The 25,762-nt window shown below is 46.6% G+C and overlaps 1 protein-coding gene across 1 annotated transcript in view; it reads right to left on the bottom strand.

Annotated features, from left to right (window-relative positions):
- The window catches only part of retreg2 (reticulophagy regulator family member 2), a 35,203-nt gene extending 19,302 nt beyond the window's left edge, over nucleotides 1-15,901 (bottom strand). Inside the window, exons 1-7 of the mRNA XM_073046342.1 lie at nucleotides 15,546-15,901; nucleotides 13,653-13,759; nucleotides 12,342-12,369; nucleotides 8,899-9,028; nucleotides 8,531-8,615; nucleotides 7,955-8,092; nucleotides 3,531-3,619 (exon numbers count right to left, since the gene is read on the bottom strand). Of these exons, the coding sequence (XP_072902443.1) occupies nucleotides 3,531-3,619; nucleotides 7,955-8,092; nucleotides 8,531-8,615; nucleotides 8,899-9,028; nucleotides 12,342-12,369; nucleotides 13,653-13,759; nucleotides 15,546-15,871 (903 nt within the window). The 5' untranslated portion in view covers nucleotides 15,872-15,901. The remainder of the gene's footprint in view (nucleotides 1-3,530; nucleotides 3,620-7,954; nucleotides 8,093-8,530; nucleotides 8,616-8,898; nucleotides 9,029-12,341; nucleotides 12,370-13,652; nucleotides 13,760-15,545) is intronic.
- Nucleotides 15,902-25,762: the final 9,861 nt, after the last annotated feature.

Here is a 25,762-nt window from a genome sequence, read left to right as displayed (position 1 = left end):
CCGGAAAGGCAAAGGATCACCAGAACCACAGGGTTACCCTGCAGATGACACAACCCAGATTTGGAAATATCACTATACCTTCACCGTAACAGGGTTAAAATCCTGGAACTCCCTCCCGATCAACACTGGAGGTGGATCCACACCTAAAGTACTACTGCCGTTCTAGAAGGCAGCTCACCCACCACCTTCAAGGGCAATTAGAGTCAGAGTCATAGAAACAGGCCTTTCAGCCCAGCTGATGATTGCTGATTTACGATTGGTTTAGTTTATGGGGAACACAAATCTCTTGAATAAATTAAACAAAACACTCCAAGCAATAGCCTGGTGACTTTCTCTGCACCCTCTTTAAACCCTCCACGTACTTCCTACAGTGTGGGGACAGGAACTGCTCGCAATACTCGAAATGTGGCCTAAGCAAACTTTTATGTATTTGAAACAGGATTTACCAACTTTATAGTAAATGTCCTGATCAATGAGGAAAGTGTGCTGTATGCCTTCCATAAACACCCTATCCACTTGTGTGCTGTGGACTTACAGTGCCTGGAAAAAGTATTCAGCCCCCACAACTATTTTCACGTTTTACTGTTTCATTTTCTAAGTTTAAAATATATTGAGGTAGGGTTTTTTGAGCTAATCTAAAAAGCATTGTGCATCATGTCAAAAGAAAAATTCCAAAACCAGTCAACAGTTTACTAAAAGTTAAAAAAAAATTATGATACTGAAAAAATATTAATCCCCTTTGTAATTACTACACTAACTTTCCTCAGGTGCTGTGTATCACCATAACAACTCACCCAGTTTGTTAATGTAGAAAATTGGAGGATCATCTCTTTTTAATGAATTTATAAGAATGACTTCTGCTTCTCTTTGTAAGGTCCTGCAGTATGGTAGATTTTCAACAGACCAAACCAAAATGAAGACAAAAGAGCATTCAAGACAAGTTGGGGAAATGATAATGGAGAAGCACAAATCTGGGGAAGGGTACAAGACCATCTCAAAAGCAGTGCAGATCATTATGAAAAAGTGGAAAAAATATGAAGCCCCAGCCACACTGCCTAGGTCAGGCCACCCCTCTTAACTTAGTCGCTGGAGAAGAACGGCACTTGTAAGAGAGGCTGCTGTGACGCCATCAGTCACTCTGAGTGAGCTGCAGACGTCAGTGGCTTCAACTGGAGGTAAAGTTCATGACTTTATGATCTCCAAGGCCTTGCACAGAAAGGGTATTAGCCCTGGCTAAAAAATAGTATATCCTTGCCTGTTAAGACTTTGCAAAGCGTCATTTAGAAGACACTATAAAGATGTGGAAGAAGGTCTTGTAGTCATCTGAGACTGAAGTGGAACTTTTTGGCCTCAACACTAAGCGGTACATGTGGCATAAATCTAACACTGTGCATCAGCCAGGTAACACCATACCTACTGTAAAGTATGGTGGAGGTAGCATCATGCTATGGGGATGCTTTTCAACAGCAGGGACTAGAAATCTGGTCAGGATTGATGGGAAGATGAATGCTGCTAAATACAGAGAGATCCTGGATAAAACCTGCTTGCCCCTGCCAGAAAGGTTAAACTGGGGAGGAAGTTTGTCTTTCAGCAGGTTAACAACACAAAGCACATTGCCAGAGCAACCATGGAGTGGCTTCAAATGAAGAAAATTGATGTCCTTGAATGGCCCAGTCAAAATCCCGACCTTAACTCAATCAAACATCTCTGGCAAGACCTCAAGATTGTCGTCCACCGCCACTCCCCAACTAATCTGTCACAGCTTGAGCAATTTCACAAGGAAGAATGAGCATATCTTGCTCCATCACACTGTGCAAAGCTAAAAGAGACTTATCCAAAGACTACTGCCTGTAATTGCCGTAACCAAAGGGGGATGAATACTTTTGAGCTGCTGACATTTAAGTTTTTTAATTTTTCCTTTTTCATGTTTTTAATTTTCCCTGTTTTTGGGCTCCACTGTGGGGGGGAAAAAAGGGAGTATGTGATTCACAAATACAAACGTAAAAATTATCAATTAAATTCATCAAAATCCCTGATTGTAATACTCATCTACTTCAACAAAGAAGTGGGAGTTGAATACTTTTACAAGGTACTGTACCCCCCAAAATCCCTCAGTACATCGATACTCCTGGCATTTACTGTGAGCTTTCACCTCACATTTGACCTCCCAAAATACATCATCTTGTGCACCTGGATTAAAGTTCAGTCATTTCACTGTTCGTATTTCCAACTGATCCAGTCTTTTGACAACCTTTCTCACAATTCAAAACTTCATTTTTTTCCTGTCATCTGCAAAATTACTAATCCACCCATCTACATTTTTATCCAAATCATTAATAAATACTACAAACCAAGGCTCTCAGCACCAATCCTTGTGGAACACCACTGGTCACAGACTGATAAAAAAAACATCCCTCCACCACTACCCTCTGTCTTCTGTTACCAAATCAACTTTGCATTCCACTTAACGAGCCACCTTGGAACCCACTTGATTAAATCTGGACGAGTGCACCATGGGGGATTTTCCCAGCACTTGAACATGAGGACAAATCATTTACATCATCTCTGGAATTTAGCCATGGTCCTCATGGAATTAAAGCTGAGCACGATACTGGTTAACCGGTGCCTTGATGTAATACCAGCGACATCTTCCGTTGTTTGGGAGATGACAGAGTAGACTGACGGAATGGGATTTGCTCTGCTTATCCACTGGGTAATGTTGCACAATGGGAAAGTTCCATTGTTGGAGCTAATATGGAATTGCTCCACTACGGGCAGGGCTGGTGCTGGAGTCCTAATAGTCAGCATTACACTGGAAATGTTGCGAAGGCTCAGAGCCCCCATTCCATCCATCAGTCTCAAACTTTGATAGCACGGGTTAAGGTGAGAAGTAACCGTGGAGGGGATGTTCTTCACATTCATGTTGGGCTATATCACTGTGGAAAAGAGACATTCTTAATACATGCTAGGTTCCATCGCTGTGGAAGGCAGAGATGATCTTGGAGCTTTCTCCCTAGATTAGCTGTTTAATTGTCCACCATTAAATGATATTGTAGAGTTTTGGCCTAGATTGTTAACTGAAAATTATTGGACCTCAACCACTTGGTACTGGTTTTCATTCCACCGCTCCAACTCAACTTCTTGGTTCATTCACATATCAACACAGCCACCACTATTGCTTTTCAAACTGAATTCTACGGATCTCTCCCTCACCCCAAACCTGTGGGACCTTCTCATCAAACACAGAAGTTTGACACTAGTACACAAAACGCACTAAATGCTCCTGAAGTTTAGCTTCCCACAGCTCTCATCAATTTCCCATTCAATCTAATACCCATCGCTTTCTTGTGGAAACTGACCAAACTTGTTGAAATTTAGAAACGATTCTAGTGGTCATAGGTTAATCCTGCTTGTTATTGAGGGTGCTGTACGGATAATCTGTGCAAATAAATAGCAGTGTGAGTGACGGAGACCTTGTGAACATCCACAAAAGAGCTGCAGTTAAAGGAACACTGTGGCTAGTCCAGTACCTTAGAATTAAAGCAGGAAAGCTCGGCCTCGCTCTCACTCTCCGTCTCTGCTGTCGGCTCGTCGCAGCTCTCTGGTTTCACCAGTTTCTCTGAAAAGCACAAACCACAATCTGCAACAAAGTCCTTAGGGAACTGTAAACAGCACTGGAACCTTAGGAAGAGGAGAGCAGTAAGTGGTTCGGTGGGGAAATGGGAGAACAAGGGTAGGAAAAGTGGGACAATTAAAAAAAAAATCAGAAGCTAAAGGTCAGAACAGGATGAGAAGGAAAAGTAGAGAAGAAAGGCAATTATAAATATAGGCTAAGTTATCACAGATAATTTCTCCTGGTATTGGGGGGGGGGGGGGGGAGCGCAAGTGCAAAAATCAGGGTAGCTGTCTGGCTCCAGAGTTATGTGGAGAAACGAGAGTGGGAATGCTCTGAGGGACAGAATGGACTCATTGGGCTGAACTGTCTCCCTATCTATCAAAGTTAAAGAGAAATCGATACAAAGTGCTGGAGGAACTCAGCATTTGAGAGGAATAAAGATCAGTTGAGGGCTGAGACCCTTCATCAAGATTAGAGAGGAAGGCGGCAGAAACCACAATAAGGTGGTGGGGAGAGGGGAAGGAGTACAAGCTAGAAGTGGATAGGCAAGACCACGCGAAGAGGAAGGTGGGTGTGTGAGGGAGGGGAGGATGAAGTGAGAAGCTGGGAGGTAAAAGGCTAAAGAAGGAAATGTGGCTGGAGAGGAGAGAGAATTTGGGAGAAAGGGAAAGAGGAAGGGCACCATTGACAAGGATTTAAAATGATGGAATATTAATGGGTCAAAAAGTACACCAGCACAAAAACAGACCTTTCAGTCCATCTAGTCCATGCTGACCTAATCCCATCTACTTTCTCATGGACCATAGCTCTCCAAGTCCCTCCCATGAATGTTCTTATCCACACTTTTCTTAAATGTGGCAATCAAACCACATCTGCCACTTCCACTGGCACCTCGTTCCACACACTCACATCACCCTCCGAGTAAAGAAGTTTCCCCTCAGGTTCCTCTTAAATAGATAGATAGATAGATAGATAGATACTTTATTCATCCCCATGGGGAAATTCAACTTTTTTTCCAATGTCCCATACACTTGTTGTAGCAAAACTAATTACATACAATACTTAACTCAGTAAAAAAAAATATGATATGCATCTAAATCACTATCTCAAAAAGCATTAATAATAGCTTTTAAAAAGTTCTTAAGTCCTGGCGGTAGAATTGTAAAGCCTAATGGCATTGGGGAGTATTGACCTCTTCATCCTGTCTGAGGAGCATTGCATCGATAGTAACCTGTCGCTGAAACTGCTTCTCTGTCTCTGGATGGTGCTATGTAGAGGATGTTCAGAGTTATCCATAATTGACCTTTCATGATATGTCACCTTTCACCCTTAACCTATGACCTCTAATTCCCGACTCACCCAATCTGAGGAGCAAAGACCTGCATGTGTTCAGCCTGTCAGCCAATATGGGAATTGCTTACAGTAATCCAAAGGGAGTAGAGACAGCAGGCAGAAAAGGTGAACATGGTTATACAGATTACCAGCTAAATACTGTGTATTATCTCAAACAGAAAAGAGAGACAAATAGAAGAGGGCTGGAGAAAATGCACATTGTTAACAGAGCTACAGACCCATACCAGTGCCATAAACAAAACATGCAATAGGCTATTATACAGGTTAAGCTCAGCTCCAGTTCAGCTGACTATCCCCACAACAGCTTTCATAAATAGCACACCATATTGTCTGATCACAGCCATGACCTGCACCCTCAGTCCTAGACTCACCCTCCACTGAGGAAAAAAAACTTTATTTGTTGTAATTACTCCCTCAATTCTGCAAACCGCTAAATGATTCAGATTCATTTTTCACTGTATGTTTCGATGTAGATGTGACATATGTCATTTGCATTTACAACCAACAACTAACGATGTGCTGGGGGAGCCCACATATCCTGCAGCTGGCACAGCATGCCCATCATGTTCGGCTAAACAAGAGAGAACACAACAAGCCCCATTCCTCCCTGCCACCTACCCACACACATACACAGTCCTCCAACCCCAAGGCAGGCAATCTTCAGCCTCCAGTGGACTTGGGGATTTAGACATTGGCCTTTGACTCCTCAGTGAACTCAAGAATCTCAGACCCAGGCTTCCGGCTTCGATTTTTGTTATCGACCCCAGAGCTCACTGGTGATGACAAATGAGGAGCTCGAATTCGGTCTCACCGAGTCACGTACCCAGCCCCTGTGCCTCCTTCCCAGCTGAACAATCCTGGAATACACAGCCAACTGACTGACCCAGAGGGTGGGAGGGAAGCACCAGTCCTCGTCCTAATGGTCTGCCAGGTCAATATCTGACCATGGATGTTCCACGTATACAATGCTGGCTTTTAAACACAGAGCAGAGGACCAGACTCTATCCTGAACTCTAACTCCCCATATACCTGTCCCAAACTCTAACTTGACCCTTAATTCCCTCTTGTCCCCAAATCATCCCTACAACCTGAAAAACAGCCAAGCCTGAGCCACGAACTCAGGGACTGCAGCTCAGTGCCATCTTGACTGGATACAATGCAAAAAAAAAAAAACCCCTCAGCCTCCTATATTGCAGTGAGAATAAACCCAGTTTATTCAATCTTTCCTTTTAACTGCAGCCTTCCATTCCTGGCAACGTGTGGGCGAATCTCTTCTGTACTTCTTATAGTGTGGTGGTCAGAACAATATACAGAAGCCCAGTCTAACCAAACTGCAACAGAATGTCCAATTTTTATATTCAGTGTCTCGGCCTTTGAATGCAAACCGACCTGATGCCTTTCTCACTACCCTATGCATGCGAGTCAGGAAACTTAGCAAACTGCACCTTCTGCACATGAACATGCTTAAAGATCATGTCATTAAATGTACAGTCCCTTTACATTTGATCTGCTGGAGCACAACCCTTCACGCTGAGCTGGATAAACTCCATCTGCCTTTTCTCCACTCATTCTGTAACTGATCTATATCCTGCCTCACTGTCCACTACATCACCAATATTGTCTGCAATCTCCCAACCTAACCACCCACACTTTCATCCAGGGAATTTTATACACCCAGTGGCTACTTTATTTAGTGCCTTCTATACCTAATACAGAGGCCACTCAATGCATGTTTGTGGTCTTCTGTTGTTGTAGCCAATCCAAACTTCAAGGTTCAATGTCTTGTTCAGAAGAGCTCTCTTGCACACCACTGTTGCAATGTGTGGTTATTTGAGTTACTGTGGCCTTCCAGTCAGCTTGAACCAGTCTGGCCATTTTCCTCTGACCTCTCTCATTAACAAGGTGCTTTTGACCACAGAACAGCCATTCAGTGAAATTTTTTTTGGTACCATTTTCTATCAATACAGTTGTGGATGAAAAGCCCAGATCAGCAGCTTCTGAGATTCTCAAATTACCCTGTCTGGCACCAACAATCATCCCATGGTCAAAGTCATTAGTCATGGTCACATTCCTTCACCATTTTGATGTTTGGTTTGAACAACTGAACCTCATGACCATGTCTGCATGCTTTGAGGTGCTGCCACACGATTGATCAGATATTTGCAGTAACAAGTGGGTGTACAGGTGTACCTAATAAAGTGCCCACTGAGCGTGTGTCACAAACAGCAGAGGAACCGTGGATCACCACCAGTCACGAGGTTAAGTACCATCGACCACTACTGTGGACAAACCCAGTCCTGAATCTAAACAGACCAGTACCATAATCCCATGCAAATTAATCTTCTGGATGAGCCCCCAAATAAAGGAACTTATCAAACACCTTACTAAAATCCGTCCCCTTTCGCCTTTGTTACCTCAATAAGGTTAGTAGTAGATTTTGCCAAACCTAATGAATACAGCAGCATTTTTTTTAATTTCTGATTTCCACCACCTTGCTTCTGTAACCTTTCATTGCATCAAAATTGTCAAATAGACATCTTTATTTGTGTCTTCAAGATTTGTTGTGTTCAAGGTTTCCAGCATGTGCAGAATCTCTTGAATTTATGATCTTCTAAACTCACATTGATACAAACCTGGGTAGGTTTTAACCCCTTCAGCCTTCATCAGTATGGTCAATGCTTATTAACCCCTTCAGCCCATCAACAGGGTCAGTGCTAACCCCAGATGATCCCCTGATTAACCCTTTCAGCCCTGATCATTCAGGTCAATGTGGTCCATCTATAGCATCAGTCTTTGTTAGTTTCTGACACACGAAGCGGGTCTGACCACAGATTTCCTATGCTGGAACATCACCTCTGGACCAGCTCCTCCCACTTCCCCCCTCCCCCCCCCAGATAAAGGCGGCGATTTGCCCTATCCTATAACCCCACACCCACCCTCCACCCCTGTAGTTTGATAAGAGTCAGCTCCGGAGCCATGACTTACTCTTCCTGTCCCTCTGCCGGTGCTGAGTGCTGCCTTTCATGCTGTAATCCAGTTTCATCAGCAATGGCTCCAAACCTGTGTACATCTTCTGGATGAGCTCGTGATAAACCACCAGAGGCCACAGCAGCAGACTCAATACTGTAACACATAAAAAAGGACCAGTGACTGACATTCCAAAGACTCCCAGCCACTCCAGCCTCTGTCTCAGCTGTGCTGACCATGCCCTGGGACTGATTTACAGGACAATGTCGAGTGTGTTATAATATAATGTTGTCCCTGCTCAGAGGGTGATTGGCCATACAATGTAGTGGGAGTGTTATTTTTACATAACGTGTTCTGCTCTGCTCTGGGGGTGCGGTATATGATTCTAACACTGGGGTCTGCATTAGAGAAGATGCCAGCTACTCACACTAACACACAATCCCAAAACCACTAAAAGGGACAGCTGGAGAGCCTGCTGTTTCCCTGTTATTCTGTCTTTGCCGCTGTTCTGTGGCTATGTTGACCTAGCGTTAACCCCCAGCTTTGCCCGACTACTTCTATAATCTGACATTCCCTTGGGATAAATATACTCACTGAAGATGTAAGATATCATGATTCCGGGGATATAATGTCCAATCACAGCCAATGCTGAAGAGCCCATGCACATCTTCAGACAAAACTAAAAATAAAACGGGCACAGTTCAGTCATGACAGACTCCAAGTCTTCAAATAAAGGCAAATTAAACAGGTATCTGTTCCGAATAAAACCTTCCACTGCAGCAATACACTGCAATCCTCTTTATTTGCTGTTTCTGTAATCCTGCCATCACCGTCACACTCACTCCATTCTCTCTCACTGTTCCTTCTGACTCCTCTATTGGTCTGTCCACACACACCCAAACACTTGCACATGCAGAAAGCTGAGTAGGCACACACACAATTACCCTTGGTACTCCACACACCTTGCCTGGGTTCTGCGTCTTGTACTCCAGCACCTCTTTCAGGTAGAGTTTGAAAGCCACCCAGCTCTCTGCGAGATAATGGCAAAGATCAGGCAGTCTGAGGAGCCGAGGTCTGGTGGGGTTTCCATCACTGGATGCAAAGAATAACCAAAAGATTAATCTGCAGTAGATCAGGCAGGGGTTGGGTGAACGAGTACGGGATGAGAGTGACTGGCACATGGCAGTTTATGCCATTGCAGGAGGCAGGGAGCAGACATTGTCCCTCCATTGGTGAGATGCCAGGACTACCAGACCATTCCCATCTGACACTGATCAGTAATGTCCTGTCGTCTCCAAGACATAATAGTACAGTACAGGCTCCTCAACCCACAATGCTCCATGAATAATCTAACCCTTCCCTTTTACATTGCCCATAACCCTCCGCATTTCCCTTTCATGCGTCTATCGAAGAGCTTCTTCAGTGCCCTAAAGCAACAGCTTCTACCACTACCTCTTGCAGTGCATTCCAGATACCCACTCCACACTCTGCAATGAAAAAATAAACTTTCCTTACTCACTTTAAACAGAGATGTCCTCTGGTATTGGCCATTCTGCCCTGGGCTGTCCACTTCAAAGAGCAGAGCCATAGCTCTCTCAGCCTATCCTTGTAAGACATGCTCTCTAATCCAGGCAGCATCCTGGCAAATCTCCTTTTGCACCCTCTCTAATCCGGGCAGCATCCTGGTAAATCTCCCCTGCACCCTCTCTAAAGCTTCCACATCCTTCCTATAATGAGGCAAACAGATCTGAACACAATATTCCAAGGGTGGTCTAATCAGGGTTTTACAGAGCTGCAACATTACCTCATACTATTAATGCCCCATCAACCTCCACAGCTACTTTGAGGCATCAGTTCCTCTGTTCTTCCACAATGCTAAAAACCTGGGTAATAACCTTGTGCTCTGGTTTCAAGAGATGATGGAGGGCCTAAAAATCTCTTCCCTCACTTCCCGCAGTAACCTGGGGTATATCGAATCCAACCCAGGAGGCTTATCCTTGAATATGACCTTTGTGAACCTCAGTCACACAGCAATGAAATTAAATCCTCACAACTTGTTAAGTTAGTGCATGCTCTGTTGACAGAGACCCAGTGACCCAAAACACACACTAACTTTGAACTCTCAGTTCAGCACAGATGGGTCTGCATCGGTCAGCATAGGCATGGCAGCCAAATGGCCACTTCCTTGTTCTGTGATACCATTTAGCCCACAGAATCCATGCCAGAACAAACCAGTCAGGATAGCCAAGTTTGATCACAGGAACTCCTTTTTTCCCCCCAATCCTGCCTCTTGCTTTGTGATTATTTGAGCCAGGAGATGATTTTCCTTTCATGTTAAATATTCTAATTTGAACATATCCTCTTCACTTTGTCTCAACTTACTGTACTTGCCCGATTCTTGCTTGAAGAATTCACCTGACTAGACAATGAACACTCCCTTCTAATTTTATCATTCACCAACTTCCTCATTACTTCACCAAACCTGATTCATCTTCCCTGACTGAGAAACCCCAGCCCGATTCTCCCACCTTCCCCGGCTGAGAAACCCCAGCCCCTTTCTCCCACCTTCCCCGGCTGAGAAACCCCAGCCCGCTTCTCCCACCTTCCCCGGCTGAGAAACCCCAGCCCGCTTCTCCCACCTTCCCCGGCTGAGAAACCCCAGCCCGCTTCTCCCACCTTCCCCGGCTGAGAAACCCCAGCCCGCTTCTCCCACCTTCCCCGGCTGAGAAACCCCAGCCCGCTTCTCCCACCTTCCCCGGCTGAGAAACCCCAGCCCGTTTCTCCCACTTTCCCCGGCTGAGAAACCCCAGCCCGCTTCTCCCACCTTCCCCGGCTGAGAAACCCCAGCCCGCTTCTCCCACCTTCCCCGGCTGAGAAACCCCAGCCCGCTTCTCCCACCTTCCCCGGCTGAGAAACCCCAGCCCGCTTCTCCCACTTTCCCCGGCTGAGAAACCCCAGCCCGCTTCTCCCACCTTCCCCGGCTGAGAAACCCCAGCCCGCTTCTCCCACTTTCCCCGGCTGAGAAACCCCAGCCCGCTTCTCCCACCTTCCCCGGCTGAGAAACCCCAGCCCGGTTCTCCCACCTTCCCCGGCTGAGAAACCCCAGCCCGCTTCTCCCACCTTCCCCGGCTGAGAAACCCCAGCCCGCTTCTCCCACCTTCCCCGGCTGAGAAACCCCAGCCCGCTTCTCCCACCTTCCCCGGCTGAGAAACCCCAGCCCGCTTCTCCCACCTTCCCCGGCTGAGAAACCCCAGCCCGCTTCTCCCACCTTCCCCGGCTGAGAAACCCCAGCCCGTTTCTCCCACTTTCCCCGGCTGAGAAACCCCAGCCCGCTTCTCCCACTTTCCCCGGCTGAGAAACCCCAGCCCGCTTCTCCCACCTTCCCCGGCTGAGAAACCCCAGCCCGCTTCTCCCACCTTCCCCGGCCTGAGAAACCCCAGCCCGGTTCTCCCACCTTCCCCGGCTGAGAAACCCCAGCCCGGTTCTCCCACCTTCCCCGGCTGAGAAACCCCAGCCTGGTTCTCCCACCTTCCCCGGCTGAGAAACCCCAGCCTGGTTCTCCCACCTTCCCCGGCTGAGAAACCCCAGCCCGTTTCTCCCACTTTCCCCGTCTGTGGAACCCCAGCCTGGTTCTCCCACTTTCCCTGTCTGTTGAACCTTAACCAGGTTCTCCCACCTTTTTTAGGTGGGCCAAAATCACACAGGTCAAAGGAGCTCTCCTAAACACACTTCAGGGTTCTTCTTTGTCCTTTAACATCGTCCCAATCAGTATTAGGGTAATTAAAATCTCCCCGTATCTAAATGTTCTTGAACATTTAAAAGGCCCTATAAATTTCCTCTTCTGTTTTTGGAAACCTACAAGATTCCATCATACCTCTTAACTCTAAACTTCAACCCAACAGGTTCTATCCTTACTTTCTTTTCAAAATTAAAATGCTTTCCTTAATCAGGAATGGACAGAGTGGACATCCAGCAACTCTTTCCCCCAGAGTGGAATGGCTAATACCAGAGGGAAAATGTTTGTGCTTGAAGGAAAGTGTCGGAGGAGGGTGAGGGGTAGGTTATTTATATCTTTTTTAGACACAGAGAGTGACGGGTGTGCGGAATGCACTGTCAAGAGTGGTGGCAGTGGCAGATAGATTGTCAGTATGAACATTTAAGCCACTTTTAGGTAATGAGAAAAGATGGAGAGCTGTGTAGGAGGGAAGGGTTGGACTGATCTCGGAGTAGGTTAAAAGGTCGGCACAACATCGTACTGTACTGTCCGATGTTCTATGTCAGTACTCCCACCCCACATCCATTTTTGCCTTTCCTGGGGCTACACCACCTGGAAGACTTTCCTACATAAGATCAGGTCCCCATCAACCTGGAGAAGATACAGCAGTTAGTGTAGTGGGAAATGTACCTCCCATCTTCATCCACTGGGTGTTGCACTGTAGGGAAAGAAAGAAAAATCAAATCAGCTTCTTGAAAGCAATGACTGACTCCTGGCACACATATTACAATGCTGGGATGAGAGGGCACAAGTGCACTCACTGTTCAAAAGTAAACTTATTATCCAAATATGTATATGTCACATATACCACACAGATTCATTTTCTTGCAGCCGTTCACAGTAAAACATACAACTAGAATCAATGAAAAACTACACACGAGCAAAGACCGACAATAACCAATGTGCTAAAGGCAATTTGTGCAAATACAATAGATAAATAAATAAACACTGAGAACACAAGTCCTTGAAAATGAGTCCATCGGTTGTGGAATCAGTTCAGAGTTGAGGTAAGTGAAGTTATCCATGCTGGTTCAGGAATCTGATGGTTGAAAGATAACAACAGTTCCTGAAACCGATGGTGCGTGTCCTGAGGCTCCAGCATCTCCTTCCTGGTGGCAGTAGCCAGAAGAGAGCACGGCCTGGATGGTGGGGGTCCTCGATGATGGACAGTGCTTTCTTGTGGCAGTGGTCTTTGTAGATGGGCAGAGGGAAGGCTACACTGCCTGAGCAGAGGGAGGCTGCTGAGGATGGCTTGGGTAAGAAAGGAGGCAACAGGGGTAAAAGAGGATATCAGGACTAAAGAGGTGATAGTGTGCTGGAACCAAGGTTCAAAAAGGTGATGAAAAGTAATAACGTCTATCCATGGCCTCCTCTACTGTCAAGATGAAGCCACACTCAGGTTGGAGGAACAACACCTTATATACCGTCTGGGTAGCCTCCAACCTGATAGCATGAACATTGACTTCTCTAACTTCCGTTAATGCTCCTCCTCCCCTTCTTACCCCATCCCTGATTTATTTAGTTTTTTCCCCCTCCCCTTATTTTTCCTCTCTCCGCCCATCACTCTGCTTGCTCTCCATCTCCCTCTGGTGCTCCCCTCCCACTTTCTTTCTCTCTAGGCCTCCCGTCCCATGATCCTTTCCTTTCTCCAGCTCTGTAACCCTTTTGCCAAACACCTTTCCAGCTCTTAGCTTCAACCCACCCCCTCCTGTCTTCTCCTATCATTTCGCATTTTCCCCTCCCCCTCCTACTTTCAAATCTCTTACTATCTTTCCTTTTAGTTAGTCCTGATGAAGGGTCTCGGCCCGAAACGTCGACAGTGCTTCTTCCTATAGATGCTGCCTGGCCTGCTGCGTACCACCAGCATTTTGTGTGTGTTGCATGAAAAGTAATAGAGGTACAAGTAGCTTACACCAGGATTCAGAATACAGATATACTTACCCATGATGTGGTCCCACAGACCGCTCTTCCAATGATCCAACAGCACAATTCCCAGCAATGACAAACTGATCAGGAAGAGAGGGCGGAGCGAAGTGGAGGAGAACAACCTGTCGAGAAACGCTGTGTTCAGTACTGATCACAACAAAGAAATGAAGAACTCCTCACTATCACCCAAACCAGGTAACAACTTCACCTCCACAAACATAACTCCCCTCCACACCCCTCCCCAGCTCAACTCTTCCAAGTCCTCACCCTTCCTCAACTTCTCTCCCATGGACTTTGAGGAGGGGGTATTAATAATCATGGAATTTCGTAACACAGAAGAAGCTCAAGATCAAAACTCTGAAAGATCTCTCCACTAACTCTGCTTCTTCCCCCTATCCAGATGCATCACGGCTTGCCACGACAACTGCTCTGCATGTGACCGCAAAAAAAAACGCAGGGTGTTGAGGACACAGCTGGCAACAACACAGCAACCCGCCTCCTCTTCGTGGACTCTGTCCACACTTCTCACTGCCTCGGTAAGGCAGACCCCAACCCACCCCACACTTGCTTCTCCCCCCTCCCATCAAGATGATGGAAAAGCCTGAGAAGCACATACACCAGGCTCAAGGACAGATTCTACCTAGTACAGTAAGATGGACTCTTGGCTTCACAATGTACGCAAGACAACCCTTTCACTGCACCTCCATACATGTAACAATAATAAAGCAATTCCAATTGGGAAGAGTGAGGAAATACAAACCGCTAAGTCTCACTATTACATCATGAAGTTGGTTCAATATGATCTGCCTATAATAAATTTGTGTAAAGACTGACTGAAACAGAACAATCATGATAGATTCCTGAAAAGCACTGTTAAGGCTCAGGTAGATACCTGGTTGTTACACCAAGGGACAAAACAGGCTCTTTCCACAATATAAATTGACTATAAACAGTAGGTGTACAATGTCTTTAAAACATTGGAAGAAGATTTCAGCTATAATACATTGCGTTTAAGGACGGGCATAAATGGCAGCCTAACGTTCCTGGTTACTGAGACTACAGATAACGTACAAACAGAAGAGAAGGCTTTCGCTCCGCACGCCAGCTCTACTGAAAAATAGGTTGCAAAGGAGGGTGTGCCGTCGGTTTATCGCGGCATCTTCCCCAGACATCGCTCGGGTTAATGCGAGTCTGTGTAACGTGGAGCGGTGCCGACGGCGCGGGCTGACTGTCGCCGGTACCGAGTCACTGCCGGTAGGGAGACGACAGGGGTGGGGTGGGCTGGTGGTTTCCGTCGCTGAGGAAGGGCTGTGTGGGGCGGGGGTCACATAGATTGAGAGAGGCTGTGTGGAGCGAGAGGTCACCGCCGATGGGTCAGCGGCTGGTTGCAGGAGGGGGTCTCGGCAGGCGTGGTTCGATGTGCTGGGGGGGGGGGGGGCGCCGGTGAGGAGAGGCTGTGTGGTAGGCGGTGGGGAGAGGGGCTGTTTGCGGTGGAGGGGCGGGTTGGGACAGGAGGGGCTGCGTGGGGTAGGTAGGGAGGGCCGGGACAGGAGGGGCTGCGTGGGGTAGGTAGGGAGGGCCGGGACAGGAGGGGCTGCGTGGGGTAGGTAGGGAGGGCCGGGACAGGAGGGGCTGTGTGGGGTAGGTAGGGAGGGCTGGGACAGGAGGGGCTGCGTGGGGTAGGTAGGGAGGGCCGGGACAGGAGGGGGTGTGTGGGGTAGGTAGGGAGAGCTGGGACAGGAGGGGCTGCGTGGGGTAGGTAGGGAGGGCTGGGACAGGAGGGGCTGCGTGGGGTAGGTAGGGAGGGCTGGGACAGGAGGGGCTGCGTGGGGTAGGTAGGGAGGGCCGGGACAGGAGGGGCTGTATGTGGTGATGGGGTGGGTTGGGAAAGGTGAGCCGGTACTTTACCAGAAAACTCCGCTCAGGCCGAGCAACATGAGGACGCTGTGCGCCGGCCGCTCCCACACCAACAGGCTCTGTAACAGCAGCAGTCCGGGCTCGCACTGAGCCAGCAACCGGCCAAGCCGGGCCTCGGTCCGCTGCAGATCGCCGCTATCCTCGCATCCCGGAACCGCCTCTCCCCCAGGTCCCTGACTCGATCCGGGGTCCCCCTCGCGGGAGGGGTCGGGAATCGGGGCCGGAACCGCCGCCGCCACCTCTCCTCTGGGAACCGGGATCTGAGCCGGTGCCGCCTCTCCCCCGGGGCCCGGCCGCTCGCCCTCAGCCGTCGCCATCTTTTGTTGTTGTTGTTGATGATGCGTCACTAACCGGAACGTTCGTCATAAAGAGGGATGGTACTTCCGGTACCGTAACCAGGAAGTGAGACCGTAGAACAGTATCGCTGTACAGGCCTCTCGGTCCAGATAGTGTCTAGAACGTTTAACCTGCTCCAAGAGCAATCTAACCCTTCTCTCCTACATGACTTTCCAGTTTTCTTTCATCTACGTGCCTATCTAAGAGACTTTTAATCTGTCACCTCTCCTGGTAGCGTGTCCCATGCACTCACCACTCTGTAAAAACCCTACTTCTGACATTCCTCCCCCCATACTTTCTGCCAATCACCTTAAAATGATCCCCTCTTGTATTAGCCATTTCTGCCCTGGTAAAAAGTCTCCGGCTGTTCACCCAATCTATGCCTCATATCGTCTGCCACACCTCCATCAAGTTGCCTCTCATCCTCCTTTGCTCCAAAGAGAAAAGCCCTAGATGCTCAAAGTGTTTTCGTGCCCCCTACTCCAGGCAGCATCCTACTAAATCTCCTCTGCACCCTCTCTAAAGCTTCCAATCTTTCTTATAATGAGGTGACCAGAACTGAACACAGTATTTCCAAATGGGGTCTAACCAGGGTTTTATGGAGCTGCAACATTACCTCAGGTCTCTTGAACTCAGTCCTCTGACTAATAAAAGCCAACACACCATACACCTTCTTAACCACCCTATCAATTGTAAACGGATCTATGAACTTGGACCCCAAGATCACACTATTCTTCCACACTGATATGAATTCTGCCATGAACCCTGTACTCGATTTTCAAATTCGATCTTCCAAAGTGTATAACTTCATACTTTTCCAGCTTAAGCTCCATCTGCCACTTCTCAGCACAGTGCTCTATCCCATCAATGCCCCAATGTAACCCATGATAACCTTCTACAGGATCTAAATATTTATTATTGATTTAAAAAGAGAGCGGGGACTTTTGGGCCTTTTTGGCAGGCTTCAGTCATCGCAAGCAGTGTCTTGCTTTGAGGTGAGCCAGTATGAGATTTAAAAAGTGAGCAGGGCCTTTCAGGACTTTTCAGTGCATTTCAATTGTGAGAGTCGAAGAAAATTAAGATGTGCGTTTCTGAAAGAGGTCGGGGTTAAAGTCAGAAAACAAATGTGATTTAATTATGTCTGGGTTAAAGTCAGAAAACAAATGTGATTTAATTATGTCTGATAAGCATGAATGCAAAAGCCCTGATAAGATTAACTGTTTGTGGAATCATTGAAGTCCTGAGATATGGACTATTGTTTTACAGAAATGTGTAAAAAAAACAACTCCAAATATGGAATGGGATAAGACTATGTACCTCCCGAGTCAGGGAGGGGAGGGGTAAGGAAGAAGGATAAAACCTGCTGCCCTGTAAGGTTCAGGGTTCCCTTCTCTGAAGGCACCCAGCTCTGCAGAACTGTTAATAAACTTTGTTTCCTTGAATTTGTCTTGAAGCCATTATTCGGGAGCGTGGCTCGTTTCTGACACAGTCATAACTATTTTGTTTTGGGCAATTGGCAAAGGCCAATAAAGATAAGTTCGGTTTAAGCAGAGTGGCTATTGTCTGAGTGTGCCAATATTAGAGTGGGAGGTTTGAGGCCTTGGCTCAACAGGCTTAAGTAAGTAAGTTCCTGGCAAGTTTCTTTCTTGGTCTGTTAGTGCAGTGAGAATGAGTGGTGTGTTCTTCGTGTTAGATGTGGATATTCCTGGAGACCTCCAGTCTCCACGATAACTACTTTTGCATGAGGTGTATCCAGATCCAGCTCCTTGCAGCTCGTGCAAGGGAACTGGAGCTAGAGTTGGATGACCTACATCTAATATGGGAAAATGAGGAAGAGATAGATAAGCTTGACAGTGAGGTAGTCCCCCCAAAGATGCAGGAGGCAGATAGCTGGGTGACTGTCGGGAACAGGCAGACAGTGCTGAGTACCCCTGTCCCCTCAGTAAAGAGTATACCACTTTGGTTACTGTTGGGAGTTTGATGTATCAGAGGAAATCTTTGGTGACCAGGTCTCTGGCATTGAGTTTGGCTCATGGGGAAAGGGAGGGGGAGAAGAGGAGTGCAGTGGTGATAGGGGATTCAGTAGTTAGAGGAGCAGACAGGAGATTCTGTGGGCGTGAAAGAGGTACCTGAGATGTATCGGATCGAATCCACAGCATTCTAAAGGGGGGGGGGGGGGGAGAGGAGCTGGAAGTCGTGGCACATATTGATATAGGAAGGAAAAGGGGGTGAGCTCCTGAAGAGACAATCTAGGGAGAAAGCTGAACCTCCAGGGTAGTAATCTCTGGATTCTGCCTGTGCCACACACCAGTGAGGATAAGAATAGGATGATTTGGCAGATGAAGTTATGGCGCCCAACGGCGACTCCTTTGCTTGCATCTTCGAAAACAGTTCTATTTCCATCTTTAATATCTCTATTTTTCCCTTTCAGGGTTCTTTTGAAGACCCTGACCTGGAGTTACATGCTGACTACAGTTCTTTGCGTGAGTGGGACCCGCTCTCAGGGTTCTACAATCGGCCACTATTCGGCATGCCAAGGTCTTGGCCTAAGATTTTGGCACAGATTCAGAAGCCTGGGATCTCGAGTAACTGGAGACGGGCGGATCAAGGGTCGGTGTCACCACAGGAGACCCGTGTGTTGTTGGAGGAGTGGGAACATCTGCTGTGTGCCTGGGGACCCGGAATCTTTGTGATCTTTAGGCACAGAGCATGAGAAAAGTGATATAACAGACTTTTAACATCATAAACCAGCGAGTTGTTTGTCACGTCTCCCCATGTGCTGGAAAATGGAGTCTCCTCTTTCTCCCTTATTAGGGAGAGAGAGAACCTGAAGTATGTCGAATACTGGGTGAAACGCAAAGTCTTTGGGGTAACTGCAAGTCTGTGTCTTTACTGTTGCTTTGCTCACGCTTGAGTGCTGGTAGTGAGTATGCGTTATTTTTGCCGGTGGGGTGAGGGGGGGTTGTTGCTTGCTACTGCTTACGAACGGGAGGGAGGGGAGCTGGGGGGGCGGGGGAGAGTTTGGAGTTCTAACATTTAACTGTCGTTCATTCTTTGGGGCACTCCTCTGTTTTCGTGGATGTTTTGCGAAGAAAAGCATTTCAGAATGTATATTGTATACATTCCTCTGATATTAAATTGTACCTTTGAACCTTTGAACGAGTGGCTGAGGAACTGGTGCAAGGGGCAGGGTTTCAGATTTCTGGATCATTGGGATCTCGCCTGGAGAAGGTACGATTAAAAGACAGGTTACACCTGAACCCAAGGGGGACCAATATCCCTGTGAGCAGGTTTGCTGAAGCCGTTGGGTAGGTTTAACTAGTTTAGCAGGAGAATGCGAACCAGACTGAGAGATCAGCCAATGGGACAATTGCTGTACAGGTTGATGGAGTGTCTAGGGAGTCTGCTTAAGGTGAGAGGGAAACGCTTAGAAAGGACCTGAAGGGCAAGTTTTCACACAGTCAGTGATCTGTGCATGGTCTTCGTCAGTCAGGGGACTGAGTTTAAGAACACAGAGTAATACTGCAGCTCCATAAGATCCTGGTTAGACGTACTGTGCTCAGTATTCATTGCCTCATTATAGGAAGGATCTGAAATCTTTGGAGAGGGTGCAGATGAGATTTACCAGGATGCTGTTTGGATTAGAGAGCATGTCTTATGAAGGTAAGTTGAGCGAGCTGGGGCTTTTCTCTTTGAAGTGAAGAAGGATTGCAGGCAACTTGATAGAGGTCAGCCAGTGATTTCCCCCCCCCACCCCCCCCAGGGTGGAAATGGTTAATTCAAAGTTCAATATAAATTTATTATCAAAGTAGAGTTACGTCACCATATACAACCCTGAGATTCATTTTCTTGCAGGCATATCTCAGTAAATCCAAGAAACATAATAGAATCGATGATAGACTGCACCTAAAAGGACAGACTACCAGTGTGCAAAAGACAACAAAATGTGAAAATGCAGAAGAAAAAAAGAAATAATAATAATATCGAGAACATGAGATGAAGAGTCCTTGAAAGTGAATCCGTAGGTTTTAGGAACAGCTCAGTGACAGGGCAAGTGAAGTTATCCCCTCTGGTTAAAGAGCCTGATGTTTGAGGGGTAATAACTGTTCCTGAACCTGGTGGTGCAAGTTCTGAGGCTCCTGTACCTTCTTCCTGATGTCAGTAGTGAGAAGAGAGCATGGGCTGGGAGGCGGGGGTCCCTGATGCTGGATGCTGCTTTCCTGCGACACTGCTCCATGTAGATACGCTGAGTGGGGAGGGCTTTACCCGTGATACCCACTACTTTCTGTAGGGTTTTCCGTTCAAGGACATTGGTGTTCCCATTCCAGGCCATGATGCAGCCAGTCAATATACTCTCCACCACACATCTGTAGAAGTTCATCAAAGTTTTAGACATCATGCCGAATCTTTGCGAACTTGTGAGGAAGTAGAGGTGCTGCCATGCTCTTTTCATAATTGCCCTTACTCAGGACAGATCCTCTGAAATGATAACACAGAGGAATTTCAGTTGCTGACCCTCTCCACCTCTGATCCCCTGATGAGGACTGGCTGATGGACCTCTGGTTTCCTCCTCCTGAAGTCAATAATCAGCTTCTCGGTCTTGCTGACATTGAGATGTTGTTGTGGCACCACTTGGATTTCCAATCTCCCTGCTGCATGATAATTCATCTCCTCCTTTGATTTGGCCAGAGACAGTGGTGTTGCCAGCTTATTTAAATATGGCTTTGGAGCTATGCCTAGCCTCCCAGTCGTCAGTGTAAAGTGAGCAAGGCAGGAGGCTGAGCACACAGCCTTGTGGTGCACCCGTGCTGATGGGGATTGTGAGGAGATGTTGTTGCCAATCCAAACTGACTGGCATCTGCAAGTGAGGAAACTGAGGATTCAGTTGCACAAAGAGGTACTAAGGCCAAGGTCTTGAAGCTTATTGATTAGTCTGAAGAGTCAAGGGGGCATAACTTTAAGGTGATTGGAGGAAAGTACAGGGGAATGTCAAAGGTAATTTTTTTACACAGAGAGTGGTGAATGCTTGGAACACCCTGTCAGGCATGTTGGTTGAGGCAGATACTGTACATTAAGAACTGTTTAAGGAACTAGAGGAACTTTAAGGAATGTTTAACGCAATAGAAAGGAAGGACATTAGCCTGGAGGATGTGGAATCGATATGGGTAGAGCTGCATAACACTAAGGGGCGGAAAACGCTGGTGGGAGTTGTGTACAGGCCACCTAACAGTAGTAGTGAGGTTGAGGATGGCATTAAACAGGAAATTAGAAATGTGTGCAATAAAGGAACAGTAGTTATAATGGGTGACTTCAATCTACATATAGATTGGGTGAACCAAATTGGTAAGGGTGCTGAGGAAGAGGATTTCTTGGAATGTATACGGGATGGTTTTCTGAACCAACATGTCGAGGAACCAACTAGAGAGCAGGCCATTCTAGATTGGGTATTGAGCAATGAGGAAGGGTTAGTTAGCAATCTTGTCGTGCGAGGCTCCTTGGGTAAGAGTGACCATAATATGGTGGAATTCTTCATTAAGATGGAGAGTGACATAGTTAATTCAGAAACAAAGGTTCTGAACTTAAAGAAGGGTAACTTTGAAGGTATGAGACGTGAATTAGCTAAGATAGCCTGGAAAATGATACTTAAAGGGTTGACGGTGGATATGCAATGGCAAGCATTTAAAGATCGCATGGATGAACTACAACAAGTGTTCATCCCAGTTTGGCAAAAGAATAAACCAGGGAAGGTAGTGCACCCGTGGCTGACAAGGGAAATTAGGGATAGTATCAATTCCAAGGAAGAAACATACAAATTAGCCAGAAAAAGCGTCACACCTGAGGACTGGGAGAAATTCAGAGTCCAGCAGAGGAGGACAAAGGGCTTAATTAGGAAAGGGAAAAAAGATTATGAGAGAAAGCTGGTAGGGAACATAAAAACTCAATGTAAAAGCTTTTATAGATATGTGAAAAGAAAAAGATTGGTTAAGATAAATGTAGGTCCCTTACAGTCAGAAACAGGTGAATTGATCATGGGGAACAAGGACATGGCAGACCAATTGAATAACTACTTTGGTTCTGTCTTCACTAAGGAGGACATAAATAATCTTCCGGAAATAGTAGGGGACTGAGGGTCTAGTGAGATGGAGGAACTGAGGGAAATACATGTTAGTCGGGAAGTGGTGTTAGGTAAATTGAAGGGATTAAAGGCAGATAAATCCCCAGGGCCAGATGGTCTGCATCCCAGAGTGCTTAAGGAAGTAGCCCAAGAAATAACGGATGCATTAGTGATAATTTTTCAAAACTCCTTAGATTCTGGATTAGTTCCTGAGGATTGGAGGGTGGCTAATGTAACCCCACTTTTTAAAAAAGGAGGGAGAGAGAAACCGGGGAATTATAGACCGGTTAGCCTGACATCGGTGGTGGGGAAAATCCTAGAGTCAGTTATCAAAGATGAGATAACAGCACATTTGGAAAGAGGTGAAATCATTGGACAAAGTCAGCATGGATTTGTGAAAGGAAAATCATGTCTGAAGAATCTTATAGAATTTTTTGAAGATGTAACTAATAGAGTGGATAGGGGAGAACCAGTGGATGTGGTATATTTAGATTTTCAAAAGGCTTTTGACAAGGTCCCACACAGGAGATTAGTGTGCAAACTTAAAGCACATGGTATTGGGGGTATGGTATTGATGTGGATAGAGAATTGGTTGGCAAACAGGAAGCAAAGAATGGGAGTAAACGGGACCTTTTCAGAATGACAGGCAGTGACTAGTGGGGTACCGCAAGGCTCAGTGCTGGGACCTCAGTTGTTTACAATATATATTAATGATTTAGACGAGGGAATTAAATGTAGCATCTCCAAGTTTGTGGATGACACGAAGCTGGGCGGCGGTGTTAGCTGTGAGGAGGATGCTAAGAGGATACAGGGTGACTTGGATAGGTTAGGTGAGTGGGCAAATTCATGGCAGATGCAATTTAATGTGGATAAATGTGAGGTTATCCACTTTGGTTGCAAGAACAGGAAAACAGATTATTATCTGAATGGTGGCTGATTAGGAAAAGGGGAGGTGCAACGAGAGCTGGGTGTCATTGTACACCAGTCATTGAAAGTGGGCATGCAGGTAAAGCAGGCGGTGAAAAAGGCAAATGGTATGTTGGCATTCACAGCAAGAGGATTCGAGTACAGGAGCAGGGAGATTCTACTACAGTTGTACAAGGCCTTGGTGAGACCATAGCTGGAGTATTGTGTGCAGTTTTGGTCCCCTAATCTGAGGAAAGACATTCTTGCCATAGAGGGAGTACAAAGAAGGTTCACCAGATTGATTCCTGGGATGACAGGACTTTCATATGAAGAAAGGCTTATATGGATCAACTAGGCTTATACTCGTTGGAATTTAGAAGATTGAGGGGGGATCTTGATGAAACGTATAAAATTCTAAAGGGATTGGACAGGCTAGATGCAGGAAGATTGTTTCCGATGTTGGGGGAGTCCAGAACGAGGGGTCACAGTTTAAGGACAAAGGGGAAGCCTTTTAGGACCGAGATGAGGAAAAACCTTCACACAGAGAGTGGTGTATCTGTGGAATTCTCTGCCACAGGAAACAGTTGAGGCCGGTTCATTGGCTATATTTAAGAGGAAGTTAGATATGGCCCTTGTGGCTAAAGGGATCGGGGGTATGGAGAGAAAGCAGGTACAGGGTTCTGAGTTGGATGATCAGCCATGATCATACTGAATGGCGGTGCAGGCTTGAAGGGCCGAATGGCCTACTCCTGCACCTATTTTCTATGTTTCTATGTTTAACTGGTAGATAGATGACAGAAAAGTGGAGGGCTATGTGGGAAGGAAGGGTTAGATTAATCTTACAGTAGCTTAAAACGCCTGCACAACAATGTGAGCTGAAGGGTCCATGTCCTATGTCCTGCCTCTGGTGTGGCAACCAGAACTCTCACAAATTTTCAAGTTGGAAGCATCCTCTGCATTACAAGTGGAGGTGAAGAGGATGTTTCCAATAGGACCAAAGGGCACAGCCTCAGAACAGAGGGATGTTCCTTTAGAACAGAGACAAGGAGGAATTTCTTTATCCAGAGGGTGGAAAATCCATGGAATTCATTGCCACAGTCAGCTGTGGAGTCCGAGTCATTGGGTATATTTAAAATGGAGGTTGATGGGTTCTTGATTAGTCAGGGCATCAAAGGTTATGGGGAGAAGGCAGGAGAATGGGGTTGAGAGGGATAGTAAGTCAGCTTTGATGGGCTGAATGGCCTAATTCTGCTGCAACGTCATGTTCTAAGCGAGCTTTTGCAACGTTGCAATATAATATTCTGGCTTTTGTATTTTTTATCTGACCTATGAAGACAAGCAAAGGAGGTACATTGTTCGATTATCAATAAGTAAATGAATTAAATAGATACAGTGATAGGAGATGCGTTACTCTGTGTGCACGTGTACAGCTTTGTCCAAGACTGATACCTCCGTGGCTTGAACATGTTCAGGAGCTGGAGTCACAGCTGTGGATGCAGTGAGCCATCGCAGAGGGAGATGCATGCCCGGACCTTTGCTCCGAGAGGCAGCCAGCCCTTTAGATCAAAGACGTCAGAGAGGTTGTGGGGTCAGGAGACACGAGGGTCTGACAAGTTGATGCAAGGATGGTGAGGTGAGAAGGAGCCTCAGTCCCTGTGGTTGTTCAATATTCTCAAGTTCACTTCAAGGATGGGTTTTGGGGGGGCGGGGCACAGGCAACATCACAGCTCAGGAAGCTGTTCCATAGCACAGTGAGAGGGAAGGTTGGTGTAGTTAGGAAGGGTCGAGGCCCAAGACCCTGAGGCTATTTTGCCCACTCAGTACCAGTGTGAGGGGAGGCTGTCTGGACGTATATCAGCATAGGAGTGTGTTACTGCATCTGTGAGTCCCTTCCAAGTGCCCTGTAGTAAGCAACAACAAGCCAACATTGCTGCTTTTGCCGTGAAGTGCCCTTATTTATCATAATATAAGAACTAACACAAGGATCCCCGTTCGTTTCTCTCTATTCTCCTTACTTGCCCATAAACGTGGAGGCGATATTTCCCCTGGCGTCTGAAACCAAGAGTCAGACTCTCCGTGGAGTTGGTTACTCAGGACAGAGTTGAGAAGAGATGTTCTCACATCATATAGAAGATGGAATTCATTACCCGACATATGGATCATTGGCAGTCACAAGGGATCAATTTAGTTTAGTGCAATGCCTGGCACAGTCATTGTGAGCCATTGGGCCTGCTCCTCTCTTGTAAGACCACTAGACATAGGAGCAAAATCAGACCACTCGGCCTATTGGATCTGCTGCACCATTCTGTCATGGCTGATTTACTATCCTTCTCAACCCCATTCTCCTGCCTTCTCCCCATAATCTTTGACGCCCTCACGAATCGAGAACCCATCAACCTCTGCTGTAAATATACCCAATGACCTGGCCTCCACAACTGATCGTGGCAATGAATTCCACAGATTCACTACTCTCTGGCTGAAGGAATTGCTCTTTTTCTCTGTTCTAAATGGATGTCCCTCTATTCTGAGGCTGTGGCTACTCATCATCCTCTCCTCATCCGCTCAATCTAGGCCTTTCAGTATTTGACAGGTTTCAGTGAGATCCTCCCCCACCCCGCAACACCCATTCTTTAAAAATTCTCAAGTATAGGCCCAGAGCCATCAAACACTTCTCATATGTTAGTTAACCCTTTCATTCCTGGAATCATTATAATAAACATCATCTGGATCCTCTCCAGATGATGTTAAGGGCCCAAAACGGCTCACAATACTCCAAGCAAGGCTCTGTTCTATTTCCTCATGACTGATGTAGCATTTAATCTGCTGACAATCCCCAGGGAAATTACTTTCC

Source organism: Hemitrygon akajei, chromosome 5 (assembly GCF_048418815.1).
Source record: "Hemitrygon akajei chromosome 5, sHemAka1.3, whole genome shotgun sequence".
Classification (NCBI taxonomy): Eukaryota; Metazoa; Chordata; class Chondrichthyes; order Myliobatiformes; family Dasyatidae; genus Hemitrygon; species Hemitrygon akajei.
The sequence above is the reverse complement of the archived record's forward strand: the minus strand, read 5'-3'. Positions and strand labels throughout refer to the sequence as shown.